The sequence below is a fragment of the Thamnophis sirtalis genome, unplaced genomic scaffold (genome assembly GCF_051295495.1).
Source record: "Thamnophis sirtalis isolate CommonGarterSnake01/CBP01778 unplaced genomic scaffold, rThaSir2_p1.2 scaffold_2, whole genome shotgun sequence".
Classification (NCBI taxonomy): domain Eukaryota; kingdom Metazoa; phylum Chordata; class Lepidosauria; order Squamata; family Natricidae; genus Thamnophis; species Thamnophis sirtalis.
This window is the reverse complement of record NW_028261382.1, coordinates 87553753-87573176: the sequence shown is the minus strand read 5'-3', so window position 1 is coordinate 87573176 and position 19424 is coordinate 87553753. Positions and strand designations below refer to the sequence as shown.

Here is a 19424-nt window from a genome sequence, read left to right as displayed (position 1 = left end):
GCTAATTTTAAAGATGGTTATTTCCTTAAAATATCAGGAGATCCAATTACGGATCTCTCGTGTTAACAAGTCGTTCTGGCCCTCGGCAATTCTGCATTTTGGGACGATTCTTTCTCTGCCAAAGGAAACCCTCAATGAGGCTTTACACAAACTCTTCTCTGGCCTTTCAGGTCTCCGAGCGATCTTCCACCCCGCATCTGTTTCCAATCGTCTCCGTTTTTCCAAGAGAAGACTTTGCTTGTTTTTCTTGAGCATTTCGATTTGCTTTGCACCTTCCGAAGGCTCTTCCCAAACCTCGCTCGGCCTTGCTTGTTGCAACAGCTGCTGCCCTTATGAGGAGAAAGGACGAGGTGGCCATCTTTGTTCGAATAGGGGAGCGTTCGCTCAATCACTGCCAATCACCTCCCTGCGGCCAATTAGATCGCATAGATTAGGCCTCCTCCAAGTTCCATCTGCCAGTCAGTGCCGACTGGCAACCACACGGAGGAGAGCCTTTTCAGTAGCAGCTCCGACCCTTTGGAATGATCTCCCCGTGGAGATTCGTACCCTCACCACCGTCCAGACCTTCCGCACAGCCCTTAAGACCTGGCTAGCCCGTCAGGCCTGGGGATAAAGATAATCTGTCCCCACCCGAATGATGAATGAATGTTGCTTACTATTTTACTTTTATGTATTGTTTTGCGTCTATTGTCTTGTACCCTCCCTTCCTTATTTTATGTAAGCCGCCCTGAGTCCCCTCAGGGAAAAGGGCGGCCTATAAATTCTAATAAAATCCTAAATCCTAAAGATCACCGAGATGACTTTGAGGTCAGCAAAACAGGCAATTCTGCTCTGGTGCTGCCTGATCAAATCCTGCTTCTGCAGGACAGATCTTCTGCAGGACAGATCTTGGCCACGGAAGGAAATGCCACATCAAGAAGAGGGAATATTGCTGACATTCCTGTTCTCTTCCAACCAGGTCATAATGACACGGGTGCCACCTGCTAATTGTCCACATACAGTGTTCAGGGCGCCTGGAGTTTCTACGCAATTACAGATTGAATTTTGTACATTTTCCCCTCCAGGACAGGAGTGTCAAACTCAATTTCATTGAGGGCCACATCAGGATTGCGTTTGACCTTGGGGAGCTGGGGTGGCGGTGGCCAGATCTATGTCATTCCTGTTGGGGGCACCTGGAGTGGCCTGAATGCTTTGTCAAAGAAAACAGGCTTCGGAGCTCCGTTTTCAGCTGTCCCGGCCTCCTGCAACCCTCTGCTAGTGAAAATGGAGCTCGGGAGGGCTGTCCTGAGCTCTGTTTTCACTGGCAGATGGTTGCAGGAGACCGGGGCAGCCGAAAATGGAGATTGGGAGCCTTTTTTTGCTGGCAAAAGTACCTTCACTGTTTCCAGGGAGGCCCCGCAGGCCAGATCTAAGTACCCCATGGGCCGAATCAGTCCCCAGGCCTTGAGCTTGGCACCACTGTTCTAGGAAATGGTTACTCTTCATAAATCATGGTTTTCCCATGTGCTTATTAATTCACAGTAAGATAAAAAAAAAAGACTCAATCGTTAATACTCATCTGATCAAGAGGCCAGGTCTTTTCTGCTGCGTAAGGAACTTTCATTTCTTTATATTTGGCCAATCTTATAGCAAGAACACAAATCGGTCAACCTGGGCAGAGATTTTTCTTTCAATACAACTAGGAGAGCAAGCCTGGAGATTGTTTTGTAAAAAGCCCAGTAGCACATTCCACTTCTCCAAAAAAGAAGAATAATGCCGAGAAGGAAAGGTGAACTTCACCATGCTGTTAAGAACTGACGTCACACAAAGATGAAAATCCTGTCAAAGTTCATCTCTTCACACCTCTCATCCTGGTCCCAACCTTGAGACTGGTGTGTAACTACCCACACGACTCAGGTCTGCAGATCTCATGCAAGATGAACAGAGGAGTAGCTGAGGCACATCAAATGCAGAAGCAGAGGAGCACACTAAAAAGCAGAGAGAGACTCAGGACAGTGTTCTGGAAGAAGCAATGGCAGACATGGTTCTTTCTGGTCATTCTAACATCACCATTATCCCCATCACCATTTTGTAGTAGTAATTGTGAGAGTTGTTTCAAATTGAAGAGCACTTTGGACTGAATAGGGAATGTTGCCTTGCATCAAGTCAGCCATATTTTCCTAGTTAGCTCAGAACTATCTATTCAGGAAGGGGGTTTCCAAGAACTGAGGCAGCCCAGGCTTTGACAAGGAGAAGGGACAAGGACCCACTCATTATTTTCTTTATTTACTCCCCGCCTTCGTCATTTTTGTAAATAATTCAAGGAGACAAACAATACCACACGCCTTCCTCCTGCTGTTTTCCCCACAATGACAACCTTGTGAGTTGGGTTGAGAGAGTGATTGGCCCAAAATTACCCAGCTGGCTTTCATGGCTAAGATGGGACTAGAACTCACCGTCTCCTGGTGGATTGGCCCAAAGTCACCTAGCTGACTTTTATCCCTAAGGTGGGACTAGAATTTATTATCATTAGCCCTGAGTCATGCACCTTATCACAATTTATCATATAGCCCTAATTATCCAACTCATTATAATTAACCATAATTACATCATACTACCTCACAAGGTCTCATGGAGAAAGAGGTGGGCCTATAGACTGCACATATATACAACTTGCTCTTCTTTCTGGCATCCCCTATGAAGTCTGTGAGACCGTCTTCTGCCATATACCACCCTTAGACCAATAAGATCGCACAGGATGGGCCTTCTCCGGGTGCCTTCAGCGGGAGAATGCCGGCTGGCGACGCCTAGGAGTAGGGCCTTCTCCGTTGCCGCTCCGGCCCTATGGAATGAGCTACCCCCAGAGATCCAGACCCCACCCACTCTCATGGCCTTCCATAAAGCTATTAAAACCTGGCTTTTCCGGCAGGCCTGGGGCTGTTGACCTCTTGACTGAGTTCCAGCCCCCCCCCCTCTGATTGGGTGTATGTTGTGCTTTTTTTAACTTTGTTGTGTCCTATTGTTTTTAAATTCTTTTTTAATATTTTCATTTCTGTAAGCCGCCCGGAGTCCTTCGGGATTGGGCGGCCTAGAAATTCAATAAATGAAATGAAGTCCACTATCTCCTGCATGCAGAGTGGAGCAGGCCTGATCCTCTCATCTAAATGCTCAACTGTCACCTCTTCCTTCAGAAGGAAACCTTCCAAAACAGCTGGGTTTTTTTTCCATACGTGTCTGGATGGGTTCAGTATAGTTAGCCACTCGAATGCACCTGGGGTCTTCACTTCAGAAGGATGCCCGGTGGTGCGATGGTTGACTGCAAGGATCCGGAAAGCATAGGCCACTGCAGGATCCAGGCCACCCAGTTTTCGGCCACGGACATCAGGGTCAATGTTGTTGGCTACCGTTTCCCAGCTGCTGGCCATCTGCTTTGGACCGGTCTTTTTGGCTTCTCTTCTCTGGACTACAAAGCCAGTCAGGTTTCCCGAGCCTTGGGTTTCCCATTCCAGTTCCACCTCTGTACGTGGGCGAGTGTACATGAGTCTGCTGATTGTCACGTTGGGTGGGTTGGGATATTCTGCGAAGAAAAGAAAAGGCATGTATAATTGCTGCTTGTTTACAAATTTGCATTCTCAGAAGACCCTCCCTGTTCACGGGGCATGTTTAATTTGGGGATCAAAGGCATAACAGAGAAAAACAAGTGCCAGGATCCCCCTCTCTACCACATGGCAATAAAGTACAATCGTTGGCAGAAATTACTGCAGGGAAAAAAAAATCAAAATCATAATGTTGCAGAAAATGACAGGCTTTAGACTTGTATTGTATTGTATTATTTGTATGCCGCCCTTCTCCGGGAGGACTCAGGGCGGCGAACAATTCAAGGGGGGGAAAAAAGGGGAACATAAAAAGACAAAATACAAATAATAAAAGTAGACAACAGTCGCACAACCATACATGTCGAGAGGGGAGGGAACTCATCACCCCCAGGCCTGCCGGCAAAGCCAGGTTTTGACGGCTTTTCGGAAGGCCTGGAGAGAGGTGAGGGTCCGGATCCCTGCGGGGAGTTCATTCCAGAGGGCCGGAGCTGCCACAGAGAAGGCCCTCCCCCGGGTAATAGCCAGGTGGCATTGGCTGGTAGATGGCACCCGGAGGAGGCCAACCCTGTGAGATCTAATGGGTCTGTGGGAGGTAATTGGCAGCAGGCGGTCTCTCAAGTACCCAGATCCAATACCATGAAGGGCTTTATAAGTTACGACTAGCACCTTGAAGCGTATCCGGAGACTAATCGGTAACCAGTGCAGCTCGCGGAGGATAGGTGTAACGTGGGTGTACAGAGGTGCACCCACAATCGCTCGCACGGCTGCGTTCTGGACGAGTTGAAGTCTCCGAATACTCTTCTCAGGATACAGGAAAAGTTTATTTGGCAGCCAGGTTCAGAAAGCTAGCCCATGGCTTAGCATTGCAAGTTCTGAACAACCTTCATTATCGAAGCACGCGTTCTTATACATTCTCAAAGGCAGCGTAACACGGAAACACTTAACTCATTTCTTAGTGGTTACCTTGAGGAGAAAACCTTATAAGGAGATGGGGTCTTACTTCTCCTTTTGTTACAGGTATGGATTACGTGTCATTAACGAACTTTAATTGAACCTTGTGGTTTGGACTTTTGACATAGGTTTTGACATAGGGACATTGGCTAGAACATCCTGTGGTTAGGCCCTTGCTTCCTGTTCTTTTGCAAGCTGCAACTCTGCCTATGTGGCTTTTTAATATAGAAGTAAAGGGGCCCCGAGAGGCTGTCCAGCCTGACCCAGTAGGTTTCACACTTAACGTCCAAATCTCACTTTACATCCTACTTTAATAAGAAGAAGTCATAAAATCAGGATCCTTCTTTTCACAGGGGAAGAAAACTTGGAGGAACTGTAGAACAAGCGTGGATTCCCACTTCATGGATTTGTGCTTCCCGGGTTTGAGAGATCGAAAGGAGTTTTGTGGTACCCGTCAAGAAGCAATGGATGAAAATTAATCAAGGAGAGAAGCAACCTAGAATTGAGGAGAAATGTCCTAAGAGAACAATTAATCAGTGGAACAACTGGCCTCCAGAAGTTGTGAATGCTCCAACGCTGGAGGTTTTTAAGAAGAGATTAGACGACCATTTGTCTGGAATTGTATAGTATGAAATGAGCCAAGGGGTGGACTCGAAGCTCTCCAAGGTCCCTTCCAACGCTATCATTCTGTTATTCCACTTACTTTTTACCTGGAGGCTGATGGTGGCAGAGGTGTTGCCCACCGCGTTGATGGCAGCACAACGGTAGGTGCCACTGTCCCGTATCCATTCGGTGTCCTGGAGAGTCAAATTAAACCACGTATTCTCCTGCTGCAGGTGGTATTTCCTAGTGCTTGCTGTAATGGGCTGGTTCTTATTATTATACCAGAAGACTTCAGAGCCCAAATAGGCACCTTGGAGGAAGCAGGCCAACTGGACCTCGCTGCCTTCAAACAACGACACCTGGGACTGTTGCACCGTAATCCTGGGGGGTTCTGTGCGTAAAACAAAACAGAATAAAAGCAACTCTCAAAACCAACAGCTTGAAGGAGACCAGTAACTAGGTTGGGACCTTTTCCATCACCCCATGAAAGCTCTGGGCCTTCAACATCCAGGTGGAAGCTTTGCCTGAAGCACATCTACCGTCCCAACAGGAAACAAACCAATAATAAACTGAGATGTAAACAGCATTCAGGCGGGCTGGTCTAAAGAAAGAGGTTGGGAACAACCTCATACATTAACATGCTAGTAAATGAGCAGCATTGCCCAGTGGCAGCCATGTTGCAAAAGCAGTTCTGCATGTGTCTCAAAATGGCTGATCAGCCCCAAAAGTCAAGAAGGGAGAGCCCAAGATCTAAGATGGCTCTCCCTTCTTGACTTGGAAAGCCAATTATAGGACCAGAGGACAGTTCCATTACATAATTTGTTTGTAACGGAATAAAGACAAATCCTTTGGCCACCTAATGAGAAGGAAGGGCTCACTGGAGAAGAGCCTCATGCTGGGAAAGACTGAGGGCAAAAGAAGAAGGGGACGACAGAGAATGAGGTGGCTGGATGGAGTCACCAAAGTTGTCGGCATGAGCTTAAAGGGACTCCAGAGGACAGTAGAGGACAGGAAGGCCTGGAGGAACGTTATCCATGGGGATCACGATGGGTTGGACACGATTTCGCAACTAACAACAACAAAAAAAAAAGAGAGACATGGAGGAAGGGATCAGCTTGAGACAGGTAAACTTGATGGAACGATGTCTTTCCCACTCTGATGAGCCAGTCAATCCTCCATTGACCCTATTAGAGCCAAGGTGGTGCAGTGGTTAGAGTGCAGCACTGCAATCTACTTCAGCTGACTGTTAGCTGCAGTTCGGCGGTTCAAATCTCACCGGCTCAGGGTTGACTCAGCCTTCCATCCTTCCGAGGTGGGTAAAAATGAGGACCCGGATTGTTGTTGGGGGCCAATATGCTGACTCTGTAAACCGCTTAGAGAGGGCTGAAAGCCCTATGAAGCGGTATATAAGTCTAACTGCTATTGCTATTATTTTTTCTTGAGCCACATTTATCTGCTTACCCAGCTGGATGTGGCACTCAGAGGTTCTTGCCCACAGAGGGTGAGCTGCCATGCAGGTGAACGTCTTGCCTCCAAGGGTGGCATTGGGCTTCATGATGAAAACATGGTGTGATGATTTCATGCTTCCCAGCACATGATGCCTCCAGTCTCTCCACCAGAGGGTCACCGGAGGTTCTCCACCTGGCCAGTCACAGGTCAACATGAGGAATTCGTTCAGTTTGGTTGCTACCACACTGCAGACCAGGCTGCCGCTTGGAGCCCCTGAAATACATTGATCAGCTTTCAGAGGCGGCTTTGCCTTTGCGCACTTCCTAGGCTTCCTAATATTCATGAATATTAGTTGGATAACTTTTCACAAATAAGAGCTAATTAATGAGCCCCATTAATTATCACAAATCCAACAAATCAATATAATTTATGATAGTGAGCCAGATAATTAGGGCTTTTTGTTATAAATAATGCTAGTAAACTAGAATTATTATCATAAATAATAATGAACTGACTTGATTTAGAGGAATTATGACTTTCTTTAGGGGTTTAACTTTAAAGAGCTCCTCTTTGAAGGAGAGGGGCATTCAGAAATGTGAAATATAAGAAGGAAGGAAGGAGGGAAGGAGGGAAGGAGAGAAGAAAGGAAAGAAAGAAGAAAGAAGGAAGGAAGGAAGGAAGGAAGGAAGGAAGGAGGGAAGGAGAGAAGGAAGGAAAGAAAGAAAGAAAGAAAGAAAGAAAGAAAGAAAGAAAGAAGGAAGGAAGGAAGGAAGGAAGGAAGGAAGGAAGGAGAGAAGGAAGGAAGGAAGGAAAGAAAGAAGGAAGGAAGGAGGGAGGGAAGGGGGAAGGAGAGAAGGAAGGAAAGAAAGAAAGAAGGAAGGAAAGAAAGAAAGAAAAATCTGGATGTGAATATTGAAGTATTGAATTTGTATAAGGTGGTTATAACCATCCTAATTGCATAGGGCTCTATGTCCCCATAGTTGCATTTCAATAAAAGAAAAGAAAGAGAAGTTTAATTAATCATGAATTGTTGCTGTAGCATAATTAGTACTTTAGCCTCAACTTTTGGGAGCCTCAACATCTGTCTCTAGAATAGCAAAAGGCTGGTACTCACAGACAGTGGTCCTGCAAACCGCATCCTTTCTCAGTGCTGGATGAGAAGCCAGGCAGATATAGGAAGTCCCATTGGGAACATCTGCACCCTGATGGATTTGAACAGCTCTGGAGAAGCTTCCTGTGTCGGTTTCTTCTGCCCTCGATTTTACCCAACGCAAGTGCACTGAAGGGAATCCCCCTGGCCATAAGCAATGCAGAGCAAGGTCTTGGAAACTGGAGGCGGGCAGCGACATGCAGTTGAGCTGTCCCTTGGGCAGATCTGTGCATAGGGTAAACATCATATCAACAGCAACGAGGACTTACAGGGGCCAGAAACATCCATGGAGGAAAACATTATCCAAAGGGTGATGGTGGCAAAGAGCAGGGTCCCATCCCTGCTGCTTTGGGATTAGACACAAAAGCTTGTTTGACCCACAAGATGTTTGTGACCATGTTCTCCGTGCCCACCCAAAATCATTGCTCTTGCAAGCCAACTTCTACCCAAAGTTGACCAAGAGTTTATGCATTGTCCGCTCAGAATCTCATGACTCCTTGGCCAGGAGCAGGAGATATAGCAGATATTTGCCTATTTCTTTGCATTAGCATACTGGGGAAAGCTTTGATGACAGAACTGGTCTCAAAAATGGCTAGAAGAAGCGGAGAACGTTTGCCGTGGGGAAAAAAGTTGACAACTGCCTGCTTAAAGATGTTCCTTGGTGGGAAAAGAAGCTTGGGGTGGGAGGGACTATTGCCCTCACACTCCTGACATTTTTCCCACTGGTAGTTGCACTACTAAAGCATGGAGCTGAGAGTCATATGGGCAAACTCATAATTTATGGCTTCCTATTTTGACAACCTCATATTTTTTCTTAAGCTTTGAATTTCTTTGGTTTTGCATCTCTGTAAATTCCTTCATTCACCTTAATTTGTTTCTTGCTTAAGAATGAAGTCATCAGTGCAATAGCATCACACAAATGCATTATAAAGTTGTAAGAGCTGAGTTCTGGATCAATATCTTCAATGAAATAATGTTCTACGTAAATGCTAGCCCTGATCTCAGATAAGATTGTTTCCTATATACACTACATTGCCAAAAGTATTCGCTCACCCATCCAAATAATCAGAATCAGTTGTGAGCGAATACTTTTGGCAATATAGTGTATATGGAGATGATTTTATTTGTACATTTATTTATTTTGCAGAGAAACATTAGGAAGATGAGTTTCTCCCACACCCCACAGCTTAAATTCTTTATGGTACCATCCAACTAAAACTGCATCATGTGAAGATGATGGTACAGAGGTTGAGTGGCTCTACATTGTTTCAGGGAATCTAAGGTTCTTGCAGATTGGTCTTTGAGGTGTTCCTTGTTTCGAAATGTCCTAGGTTAATTTGGTCAATGTTGTTATCAAACATATTTTTCAATGGTCCACAGACAAGGAATATCACGACAAAGAGCCTGCTTTGATCTACTTGAAAAACAACTGGTTGCGTTTTGCTGCAAGACACAAAAGCAACATTGGTCCACGATTACTTTCCTATTCTATTAATACTTTTAGCAAGTTGGCCTCCTTCTCTGTGATTATTCCATGCAGAAATCCATGGAATCTTTCATTTTTATTTCTCTTTTGGGGAAAAAAAAGAGAGAACTTGAAGAATTTCACCAGAAAGAACAGACTCTGTTGAAACAAGACATAGTAGACTGGGCCAAGTGAAAAGTGAAATAATCAGGGTGCAGAACAAGAATTGTTTATCATTCTCTCAGAAGGGAAGCTAAAATGTTACTACCAAAACACCAGCATTGGAAACCATGATAGAAGAGGAAATCACCACCTTTTTTTGGAACTGATATTTGGCACCCAGATTATGTTGACATTTTTCTTTTGGCATCTTTTCAGCTGTGCCAGGATAGTAATGTTTGAAATAGTGAATTTTAAAAAAAATAGAGAGATAGGAAGCAACAGAACATGCTAAAACCTCATGCCTGTGAATATAGGTAAAGGTAACTTACAATAGACAGTCAAGATAATAGTGGCCTGGGTCCGAGTATTCAGGTGCATATTCTGAGCTAGGCAAGTATAGATGCCTGTTTGAGTCCGGGAGATTCTGGCAATCACGTACTTCTGTCCAGAATAGACTTGAGAGCTGTTGTAGAACCAAATGTAGTGACTGGGAGGATTGGAAGAAGCTAGGCAGGTCATGATCACCTCTTCTTGTTCATTGGCTGAGAAGCCGTGTTGGTTAATTGCAAATGGCTCTATGCTGATCACTGGTTCATCTGGACCGTCTATGGAAGATTAAACTAGTTAATAGAATGCAATCTGAAGAAGGCATTTCTGTTGATGAGATACTGAACATCTGAAGATTGGGTTTCCCGACAAATGCGCGCTCGACTGAAGCACGCCCGACGAAACCGCGGCGACAAAACCGCGAGTTCTAAATCACGCCGACGAATGAGCGCAGAAGCGCGCCGACAACAGCACGCGGACAGAAGCGCGCTCTAAACCTAACCCTAAACCTAACCCTAAACCTAACCCTAAACCTAACCCTAAACCTAACCCTGAACCTAACCCTGAACCTAACCCTAAACCTAACCCCGAACCTAACCCTAAACCTAACCTTGAACCTAACCCTAAACCTAACCCTGAACCTAACCCTGAACCTAACCCTAACCCTAACCCTAACCCTAACCCTAACCCTAACCCTAACCCTAACCCTAACCCTAAACCTAAACCTAAACCTAAACCTAAACCTAACCCTGAACCTAACCTTAAAACTAACCCTGAACCTAACCCTTACCTTAACTTAAATCGCGCTTCTGTCGGTGCGCTGTTGTCGGCACACTGTTGTGGGCGCGTTGATGATGTCGTGGTTTTGTCGCCACGTTTTTGTCGGCGCGCTTTAGTCAAGCGCGCATTTATCGGGTCACGGAAGATTGATCTCCCCAATCTGGTGTGTTTCTGGTGCGTGCTGCAATTCCTATTCAATCAAGTCAATACATCAGAAGTAAACCAGATAGGAAAATCTAACCTAATCTGCTTCGCTAGGAATTATCTATTTTATTTAATGGTCTACTCTCTGCTAAGATTACGATCTGATTGGCAGCACATAGAGTTTCCCAAAAACATAGAAAAATTGGCCTTATTGACCGGTTGCTTACAGATAACGTCAAGGTACATCCCATCACTGGTTTGGCTGTTGACCTCATTGTGGGCTGCGCAGGTGTACCAGCCCATGTGTGTCCGGTTTGCTGAGGCCAGGTTTAAGAGATGCATCTCTGCTTCAGCTAGAACTACCAGGCCATCTCGGTTCGTGTAGCGTTGCCAAGAATAAGTGATAGGAGGTGTCCCTTCTTTCACGGTGCAGATCATCACAACCGACATGCCTTCCACGGGTGTTGAATTGTTAATCTGCAGAAAGGGCTTGGGAACTGGGACTGGGGAGACCAAATGAAAAGTTGAGAAGTTAAGAAGAGTGAGACATCCTTACGTCAAGAAACATGAATGACCTGAATGAGTCGTGCCTACAAAAATCCATTTCTAGTCCACATTGGTTTTTTTTTCAGATTAGGGAATTGATTTAAATCACCCACGGAACTACCCAAAGATTCAAGGTGCAAGCTAAAACAGAAACACGGGCAATTCATTTGGAAAAGGGAGATAAAAATGAAGCCAGAACTTTTTATCTTAGGTTTAATGGAAAAAGAATTGGGGGAGAATTTGGAGCTTTATTATTGTATATGTTGAGAGCAGTCAGACTCACTTGTCCTTACCTCCCCCCCCCTCTACTTTTCTATTTACTTTGCATTTTGTATTTTATAATACTTTATAATTCAAAAAAAAATTGTTGACTAGGACTGGGGGGAAAAGAATCACAGGCAGTTCAACTATTGGCCTAAAAGTTCAAATTCATCATATAGCAATAGCAATAGCAATAGCAGTTAGACTTATATACCACTTCATAGGGCTTTCAGCCCTCTCTAAGCGGTTTACAGAGTCAGCATATTGCCCCGACAGTCTGAGTCCTCATTTCACCCACCTCGGAAGGATGGAAGGCTGAGTCAACCTTAAGCCAGTGAGATTAGAACCGCTGAACTGCAGATAACAGTCAGCTGAAGTGGCCTGCAATACTGCACCCTAACCACTGCGCCACCTCGGCTCATATATAAACATAAGTTCAGTTTTTATCATTGCCCTGGCTATTACTTAGAGCAGTGATCCTCAGCCTTGGCACCTTCAATCAGGATGGACTACAACTCCCAGAATTCCCTAGCCTATATGTTGGCTGGGGATTTCTGGGCGTTGAAATCCACACACCTTAAAGTTGCCCAGAAAGGCTGAGAAACAATGACTTAAAGCTTTGCTGGCTGAGGAACTCTGGGAGTTGAAGTCCACAAGTCATAAAGTTGCCAAGGTTGGAGACCCTTGACTTAAAGAACCTGTTACAATGGAAGAAAATAATGCATGTTTCTGGTTTACTTCCAGGGCTAAACAAACCAATTTCCTTAAGTGGAGGAGGAGGAAGAGTTGGACAAGAATTCTGAAACTAAATTCAGCATAATTTAAATAATTTGAAGATTGAATACTTTTCTGCTGGGTGACTAATTTTTAAAAAAATAATATTATGAGTGCACTGAAATTCTAGTTTGCTTAAGAACCTATTTTACTTAATCTCCCACCCTACAACAAGTGGGAGAAAGGATTTAAAAGATTTGGTAGCAAAAGGGTGATTTAATTCTGGATTATATTACAAATAGAATGGATTGAAGTCCGTGATGACCTTTGGTTACACCTATATAGAGAGCCATCATGCTGAACCTATGGCATATGTGCCATAGGTGGCATGCAGAGCTCTCTCTATGGGCCAGCCGACGCCCCAGCCCAGCTCATCACGCATACATGTGTGTCTCCTGCCAGCCAGCTGGTCTTCAGCTCACTGCCGTGAATGCTTGGGGATGAAGCGCATGCGCAGGAGATGCCCACATTGCATTTTGGGGCCTTATGCAGTGACACCCCCCCACACACCACATTTTGGTCCTAGAAGATCTCCTGCACCAACCTGGAAGCCAAAAATGGGGGGGGGAGAGTACACGCGCTGGGGGTGGGGTGCACACAGAGGGATTGTGCGTGTATGCGCGAGGGGGTGCACGGGGGGGTAGGGGACACAAAGGGAACGTCCAGGGGAGGCACACACGATTTGCATCACATGACTTTGCTTTCGGGACATGATGACAGTGGTTAGCCATCACTGATATAGAGCATCAGTGGCCTGTTCAGGCAAGAGGTAGAAATCACAGACTTGGGTGGGTTTCCCCTCCCCCCCATAATGCAGTTTTTTTAGTATCTGAACATGGCAACCGAGGAGTTTTTGCCTCCCTCCCTCTGCTGAAAGCGCCAGGCTAACTGCCCCAGGAAAAATAACAAATCAAGTTGTCTTGTGATCAAAGGCAAAGATGAACCTTTGCTGGAGATGAATGACATACCTGGGAGAGAGAATCCTCCATCAGCCAAAGAGCTTTAGTAACTTGCATTTAACCAACGTGATCACGGGCAAGAACAGCTGGCCAGGGACCATCAACACTGAAAGGCTATTTACAACGTTTGACCTACACCAAATTTCAGGTTAAGATGAAAGAAAACTGAGATTGGGTTTCTCCAATAGACCTTTTGGGAATTCATTGTTGGAATGTATTTTTATGCAACAACTACATTAGTATCCAGCCAGTAGATGGTAGTATTTACAAGTTTGGATCTATGGTATATATTCTTTGCTCTTTTGTTTTAAGTAGAATTTCCTCTTTGCTGTTACAGTTAAAATAGTTAAGCAGTAAAGCACATGGTGACTGTACTCTTTGCTCTGTGGTGCTATATATAAAAGAATTTCTAAAGATCTTCTCCTCTTAACTGGTACACTTCAAGAGGCAACATTGATTTCTTAGGGGAGGTGATTCTCCTGCTCTTATTTTGAAAGGTCACCATATGTTGACATGCCCCATGTGGAGTTTTATGCATATTGTCCATTCAAAACATGACAAGACCTACTGTTGCTAGCTCTAGATCCCAGATCGCCAGATGGATTCCTGCATCATCAACTGACCTGATTGCACAATGACTCAGCCAAAGAATATGAGATCCAGAGTGAAGAGTTGGGTTCTGCTACAAGATCCTCAGTTGGAGAACTTAGAAATCCAAAACTCTTGCATTAAGGAGCCAACTCAAAACTTGTTGAGCTTCCCATGTAAAAAGTAATAAGGAGTCATTTTTGTAGGCATGTGTGAAAATCATTGATCAAATGAAATGGAACAGAATGGATTATCAATGGACACATGTGGAGTGTCCACAGCAAGACAAGACACTATCAACAAAAAGAAAAATGTGCATTATAATAACATAATGCACATTCCAATGCTTATCTAGTATATTTTTTATACAAGTACATAAAGGGGTAGAGTTTGCATCCTAACATGTTTCATCACTGGCATCCTTGAATTCCGGGGCAGAAAATACAAGGATTTTGATTTGCTATGAGTATCTTGGGATCATAAAGAGAGCAAATTGGATCAGTTTGTTCAAGGAGAGAGGTTTTATTCCTGCATCATCAGCCGACCTGATTACAGGATGACTCAACTGTTGCTTTTAGGGATATCAGGGGAGATGGGAAGAGCCACTGTTCCTTGCTAGTAAGAGAAGAAACATGAATGGGATTAAGTGCTTATAGCCCACTTTGTACAATTTCCTCATTAGGCTTGCCATTATCAATCATAAGGGCCAAATCTAGTGAATTTCATTCTGCTTTTGTAAAGGGTGAGCTTTCTTTCTTTCTTTCTTTCTTTCTTTCTTTCTTTCTTTCTTTCTTTCTTTCTTTCTTCTTTTTTTCTTTCTTCCTTCCTCCTTTCTTTTTCTTTCCTTTCTTTTTCCTTCCTTCCTTTTTTCTTTCTCTCTCTCTTTTCCTTCCTTCATTCCTTCCTTCCTGCTTGCTTGCTTGCTTTTCTTCTTTCCTTCCTTCCACCCATCTTCTCTAGAAGCAACTTTCCTTTTAGCAAAGAATGGATTACTTAGAATGGAGGGTCTTTATGTAGAAGCAGGAAGAACTCCCTTGGGTCTGACACAGTGGTGGGTTTCAAAAATTATTCGAACGTACTCTGTGGGTGTGGCCTCCTTTGTGGGAGTGGCTTGCCACCCATGTGACCGGATGGGAGTGGCCTGACACCCATGTGACCGGATATGAAGATGCCGACGAAACTTGTCAGAACCACCTTAAATTACCTCACACACAGCACTGGCATGCATAAGAATATGATGTAAACTGGTTTTTTAAAAGGCATCTTTGGTTTGCGTTAAAACAACTTCAACACACGCAATGTTCTGATTGCACCACAAACGCAGTAGTCATCCTTACCTTTCACAGAGGCACTGAGTTTTATAAATATGAGCATGATAGTGTAGAATAATCATATCCAAGGACCAGTGGTGGGTTTCAAAAAAGTTTGGAACCTCTTCTGTAGGTGTGGCCTGCTTTCCGGGTCCACTGGTGGAACCTCTTCTAACCAGTTCAGTAGATTTGACGAACCAGTTCTACCGAATAGGTGCGAACTGGTAGGAACCCACCTCTGGTCTGACAGGATGATGGGGAGACAAACACATTGAACCTGGTCCCTCTTCATGTTTGCAAGATCAGAAGACAAGTCAAAGAAATCAACTCGGATCTCATCTCTGGGGAAACACCCCATTTCCTCAGAAAGCATTAAATTAGGACTCAGAAGCTGTGACTTACCCAAGACGAGAAGCTCAATGTAGGAATAAGCCACTTTGATCTCTCCATCCACTTCGTACATGGCTTGGCACATGAAATGTCCCTCAGCTGCTTGCCGCAGCCTCTTAATCTCTAAGGTGCTGTTCCTCAAACTGATCTCCCCCAGAATGGCAGAGGCCTTCTCCACCTTCGATTCAAGGCCATTGCTGATGGCCACAGCTCTGGGGATGAGGGAGCTGGGTTTGGTGAAACTCCAGAAGACAACCAGGGGTTGAACTATGTCACCACATGGCAACCTCACCGAGCGGTTATGCACCCCTTTGATCACTTGTTCATCATAGTCTGCATCTTCCAAAGGGAGAAGCTGACCTGGGGGAAGAATGAATGAATGAATGAATGAATGAATGAATGAATGAATGAATGAATGAATGAATGAATGAATGAATGAATGAATTATTACTGCAACGCGCTCTACATGGGGCTACCCTTGAAAAGTGTTCAGAGACTGCAGCTAGTCCAGAATGCAGCCGCGCGAGCGATACTGGGTGTACCTAGGTACATCCATGTTACACCTATCTTCCGCGAGCTGCACTGGCTACCTATTGGTCTCTGGACGCAATTCAAGGTGTTGGTTATTACCTTTAAAGCCCTACATGGCTTAGGGCCAGCATACCTGCGAGTCCGCCTACTGCCACATACCTCCCAGCGGCCGGTGAGATCCCACAGGGTGGGCCTCCTTCAGATGCCGTCAGCCAGACAATGTCGGCTGGCGGCTCCCCGGAGGAGAGCCTTCTCTGTGGCTGCTCCGACCCTTTGGAATGAACTACCCCCAAAAATCTGGACCTCACCCATTCTCATGGCCTTCAGGAAAGCTGTTAAAACCTGGCTATTCCAGCAGACCTGGGGCTGTTGACCTCACTGTTGAGGTCCAGTCCCGATCAAAACGAATGTATGTGTGGTAATTTTAATTTTCTGCCTTTTTATTTTTATTATTTCTTTTTTCTCTTTGTTGTAAGCCGCCCAGAGTCCCTCGGGATTGGGTGGCCTATAAATCTTATTAATAAAATAAAATAAAATAAATCATTCAATCGATCAATCAATGCTGAGTTTTCAGGCCTCTCCAATGTCTCATAAGCAGATTTTTTTAATGAATAAAAGCCAGTTGGCTCTCCTCTCATTCAGTTTAAGAAGATAGGAGCTTCATACGTACTAAAGACCAATTTCTTGAGAAGGCAAACAGAGCAACACATTTACTTTTATTATTCATTTCTAAGCCACTTTTAAAAGGGGAAACCCCTACAAGTATGCTGGGAAACAGAGGTTTCCCAAAAAATATTTGCTTGGTGCCCGTGGACCAAAAGATATAAATCTTTGATCTGGCCCAGGATGTTGCTCCACATGTGGACAATTCTCAGCCAGCCTTGCTTAGTCTATCATCCCCATCTGATTGATCTGATAATCTTGTGCATCTTCAGGAAACTTTCATATGTTGATATTAGGTTTTACTTAACTGGTTTGTTCTTACTGTATAAGTTGTCTTTTATTTGGACATGATTGGTTTTCATCCATCTATCCGAATTCTAAAGAATGAAGAATGGTTTGAACACACTGGGCAATGAAGAAGAAATGAATAAATATGGGTATGTGTATATATATGTGATGGAGTCGGTGGAAACCTGGAGAAGCTGCTATTAGAAGGTTAAATTTTCTGATATTGAGGTTCTAATCATTCTGGAACCTTTCCAGCTGTTGATCTTAAAGCAACACCTGTTAGGATGGATCACCCAAAGCAGCTAACATTTGGATGTTTTAGGCAAAGGAAAAGGGGGCATGCACAAATCCTGCCCCTTTGCAACTGCTGCAAATTCATTGGGAAGCAAATTTGGGCATTCTGTTTTCTTTTTTTTTTATTTCTCATATATACATTCACAATTATATGATCTCATAACTGTTATTAATAATATGTATTTGTAACAATTTTTCTCCCCTACAGTTGACAATATAATTGAAGTTGCTTTCTTACCATCCTATAAACCCATCTTATTTTACAACAATCCTACTTCTTCTTCCTTCCTTCCCTCCTTCCTTCCCTCCTTTCTTCTCTCCTTCTCTCCTTCCTTCCCTCCCTCCTTCCCCCTTCCCTCCCTCCTTTCTTCTCTCCTTCCCTCCTTCCTTCCCTCCTTCCTTCTCTCTTTTTCTCCTTCCTTCTCTCCTTCCTTCCCTCCTTCCGTCCCCCCTTTCTTCTCTCCTTCATTCCCTCCTTCCTTCCCTCCTTTCTTCTCTCCTTCACTCCTTCCTTCCCTCCCAGGGCATTCTGTTTTCACAGGGATTTTCAGAGATGCGAATGCCAGCATTAAAGTTCTCCAGTATCGTTTGTTCCTTCGGAAAGAAAGAAAAAAAGAAAGAAAGAAAGAAAGAAAGAAAGAAAGAAAGAAAGAAAGAAAGAAAGAAAGAAAGAAAGAAAGTCTGAAGAAATTAACAGCATCTCAAAAGCAAAATTAAATTGCAGACAATAAACTGTCTCCAAAGAGAATGGCTCTATTAGGAAAATTCATATTAAAAACAAACAAAAACCCAAAGCATAGATATTTAAGTATTGATGAATGCAAGCTAGGTCATTTTCATTTTAAACAATGTTTAATGAAATTTACATTTACAGCTACATAAATTAGGGGAAGAGGCATGGAAAGCACCCAGGGCCATTTATTTGGTGAAATGGGCAACTCTACAAATTTGATAAATAAATAACTATAATACTTACACAATAACTACAAATATAAATAAAAAGGCTTTCTACAAGTCTTTCTTACAAGGCACACATACGCACGCACACCAGATTAGACTTCTGCCCTACAACTGTTGTGCCCTGGGCCGAATCTCAACTTTGGCGATAGAATCATGTCCTCTGCCAAGGTCACAACCAGGTTGAAGTACTCACCAACAAGAGAAGAATTCAAGAAAATACAAGCAGGAGGCAGCCATCACCATATGTGTAAAATTGAGATTCAGCCCAAGGTACCCAATCAATAAGGGAGGCAGTGGCTGAGTAGCTAAGACGCTGAGCTTGTCAATCAGAAAGGTCAGCAGTTCAGCCGTTTGAATCCCTAGTGCCACGTAATGGAGTGAGCTCCTGTTACTTGTCCCAGATTCTGCCAACTAGCAGTTCTAAAGCACGCAAAAATGCAAGTGAGAAAAATAGGAACCAACTTTGGTGGGAAGGGAGCAGCGTTCCGTGCGCCTTCGGCATTTAGTCATGGCGGCCACATGACCACGGAGTCGTCTTCAGACAGCGGTGGCTCTTCGGCTTTGAAACAGAGATGAGCACAGTTCCCTAGAATCGGGAACGACTAGCACATATGTGCAAGGGGAATTTTGACCTTTACACAATCTTCCATCTAAGCCCATTATCTTCATGTAAGGCTGCGCCTTTAAATGTTCCACCACTGGGACTCACAAGCAAAAAAAAGGAATATATTTTGCTTCTTTCATAGGCGGACATACATATTTTTTGCATTGCAGCTGGCCTGGTAAGATTGCTAACAGGTTACTCACCATAAACCACAGCTGGGAGGATATATAGGACTTTCAGCAAGCTGTTAAGTTGTATATTCTTTGCCAATCCATAATCCATTGCTCCATGTCAATGCACAGGACAAGACCCAGAAGACAGACTCTATGTGCTCTTTCCAGAGCTTCACATCTCCTCAGCTTCCAGGCAAGCCGTGAAAGAAGTCCACTTCCTGTTTCTTCTGCGGGCTTACTAACCTCTGTGACTAGGGGACAGGTCTCTTGTGTCTCTTCTTTCAGTCTCTCCAAGATAAAAAATGCAGCCCTCATTAGGCTCCGATTACCCCTGAATCATCCCCGATTAACGTTCAATTATTCATTTATTCTTACTTAATCTCGTTTTCCTTGATCTATTATGCAGGAGCTTCTTTAGAGAAATGGTGGAAATACAAGTCAAGTTCCTTTGGTTTGGGCATCTTGAAGCCGTGGTTT

The 19424-nt window shown here is 44.2% G+C and overlaps 1 protein-coding gene across 1 annotated transcript in view; it reads right to left on the bottom strand.

Moving 5' to 3' along the window:
• VSIG10L2 (V-set and immunoglobulin domain containing 10 like 2) overlaps positions 1–19056 on the bottom strand; it is a 28120-nt gene extending 9064 nt beyond the window's left edge. Inside the window, exons 1-8 of the mRNA XM_087703509.1 lie at positions 18978–19056; positions 15447–15794; positions 10834–11109; positions 9685–9960; positions 7693–7953; positions 6591–6851; positions 5230–5520; positions 3251–3556 (exon numbers count right to left, since the gene is read on the bottom strand). Of these exons, the coding sequence (XP_087559635.1) occupies positions 3251–3556; positions 5230–5520; positions 6591–6851; positions 7693–7953; positions 9685–9960; positions 10834–11109; positions 15447–15794; positions 18978–19056 (2098 nt within the window). The remainder of the gene's footprint in view (positions 1–3250; positions 3557–5229; positions 5521–6590; positions 6852–7692; positions 7954–9684; positions 9961–10833; positions 11110–15446; positions 15795–18977) is intronic.
• Positions 19057–19424: the final 368 nt, after the last annotated feature.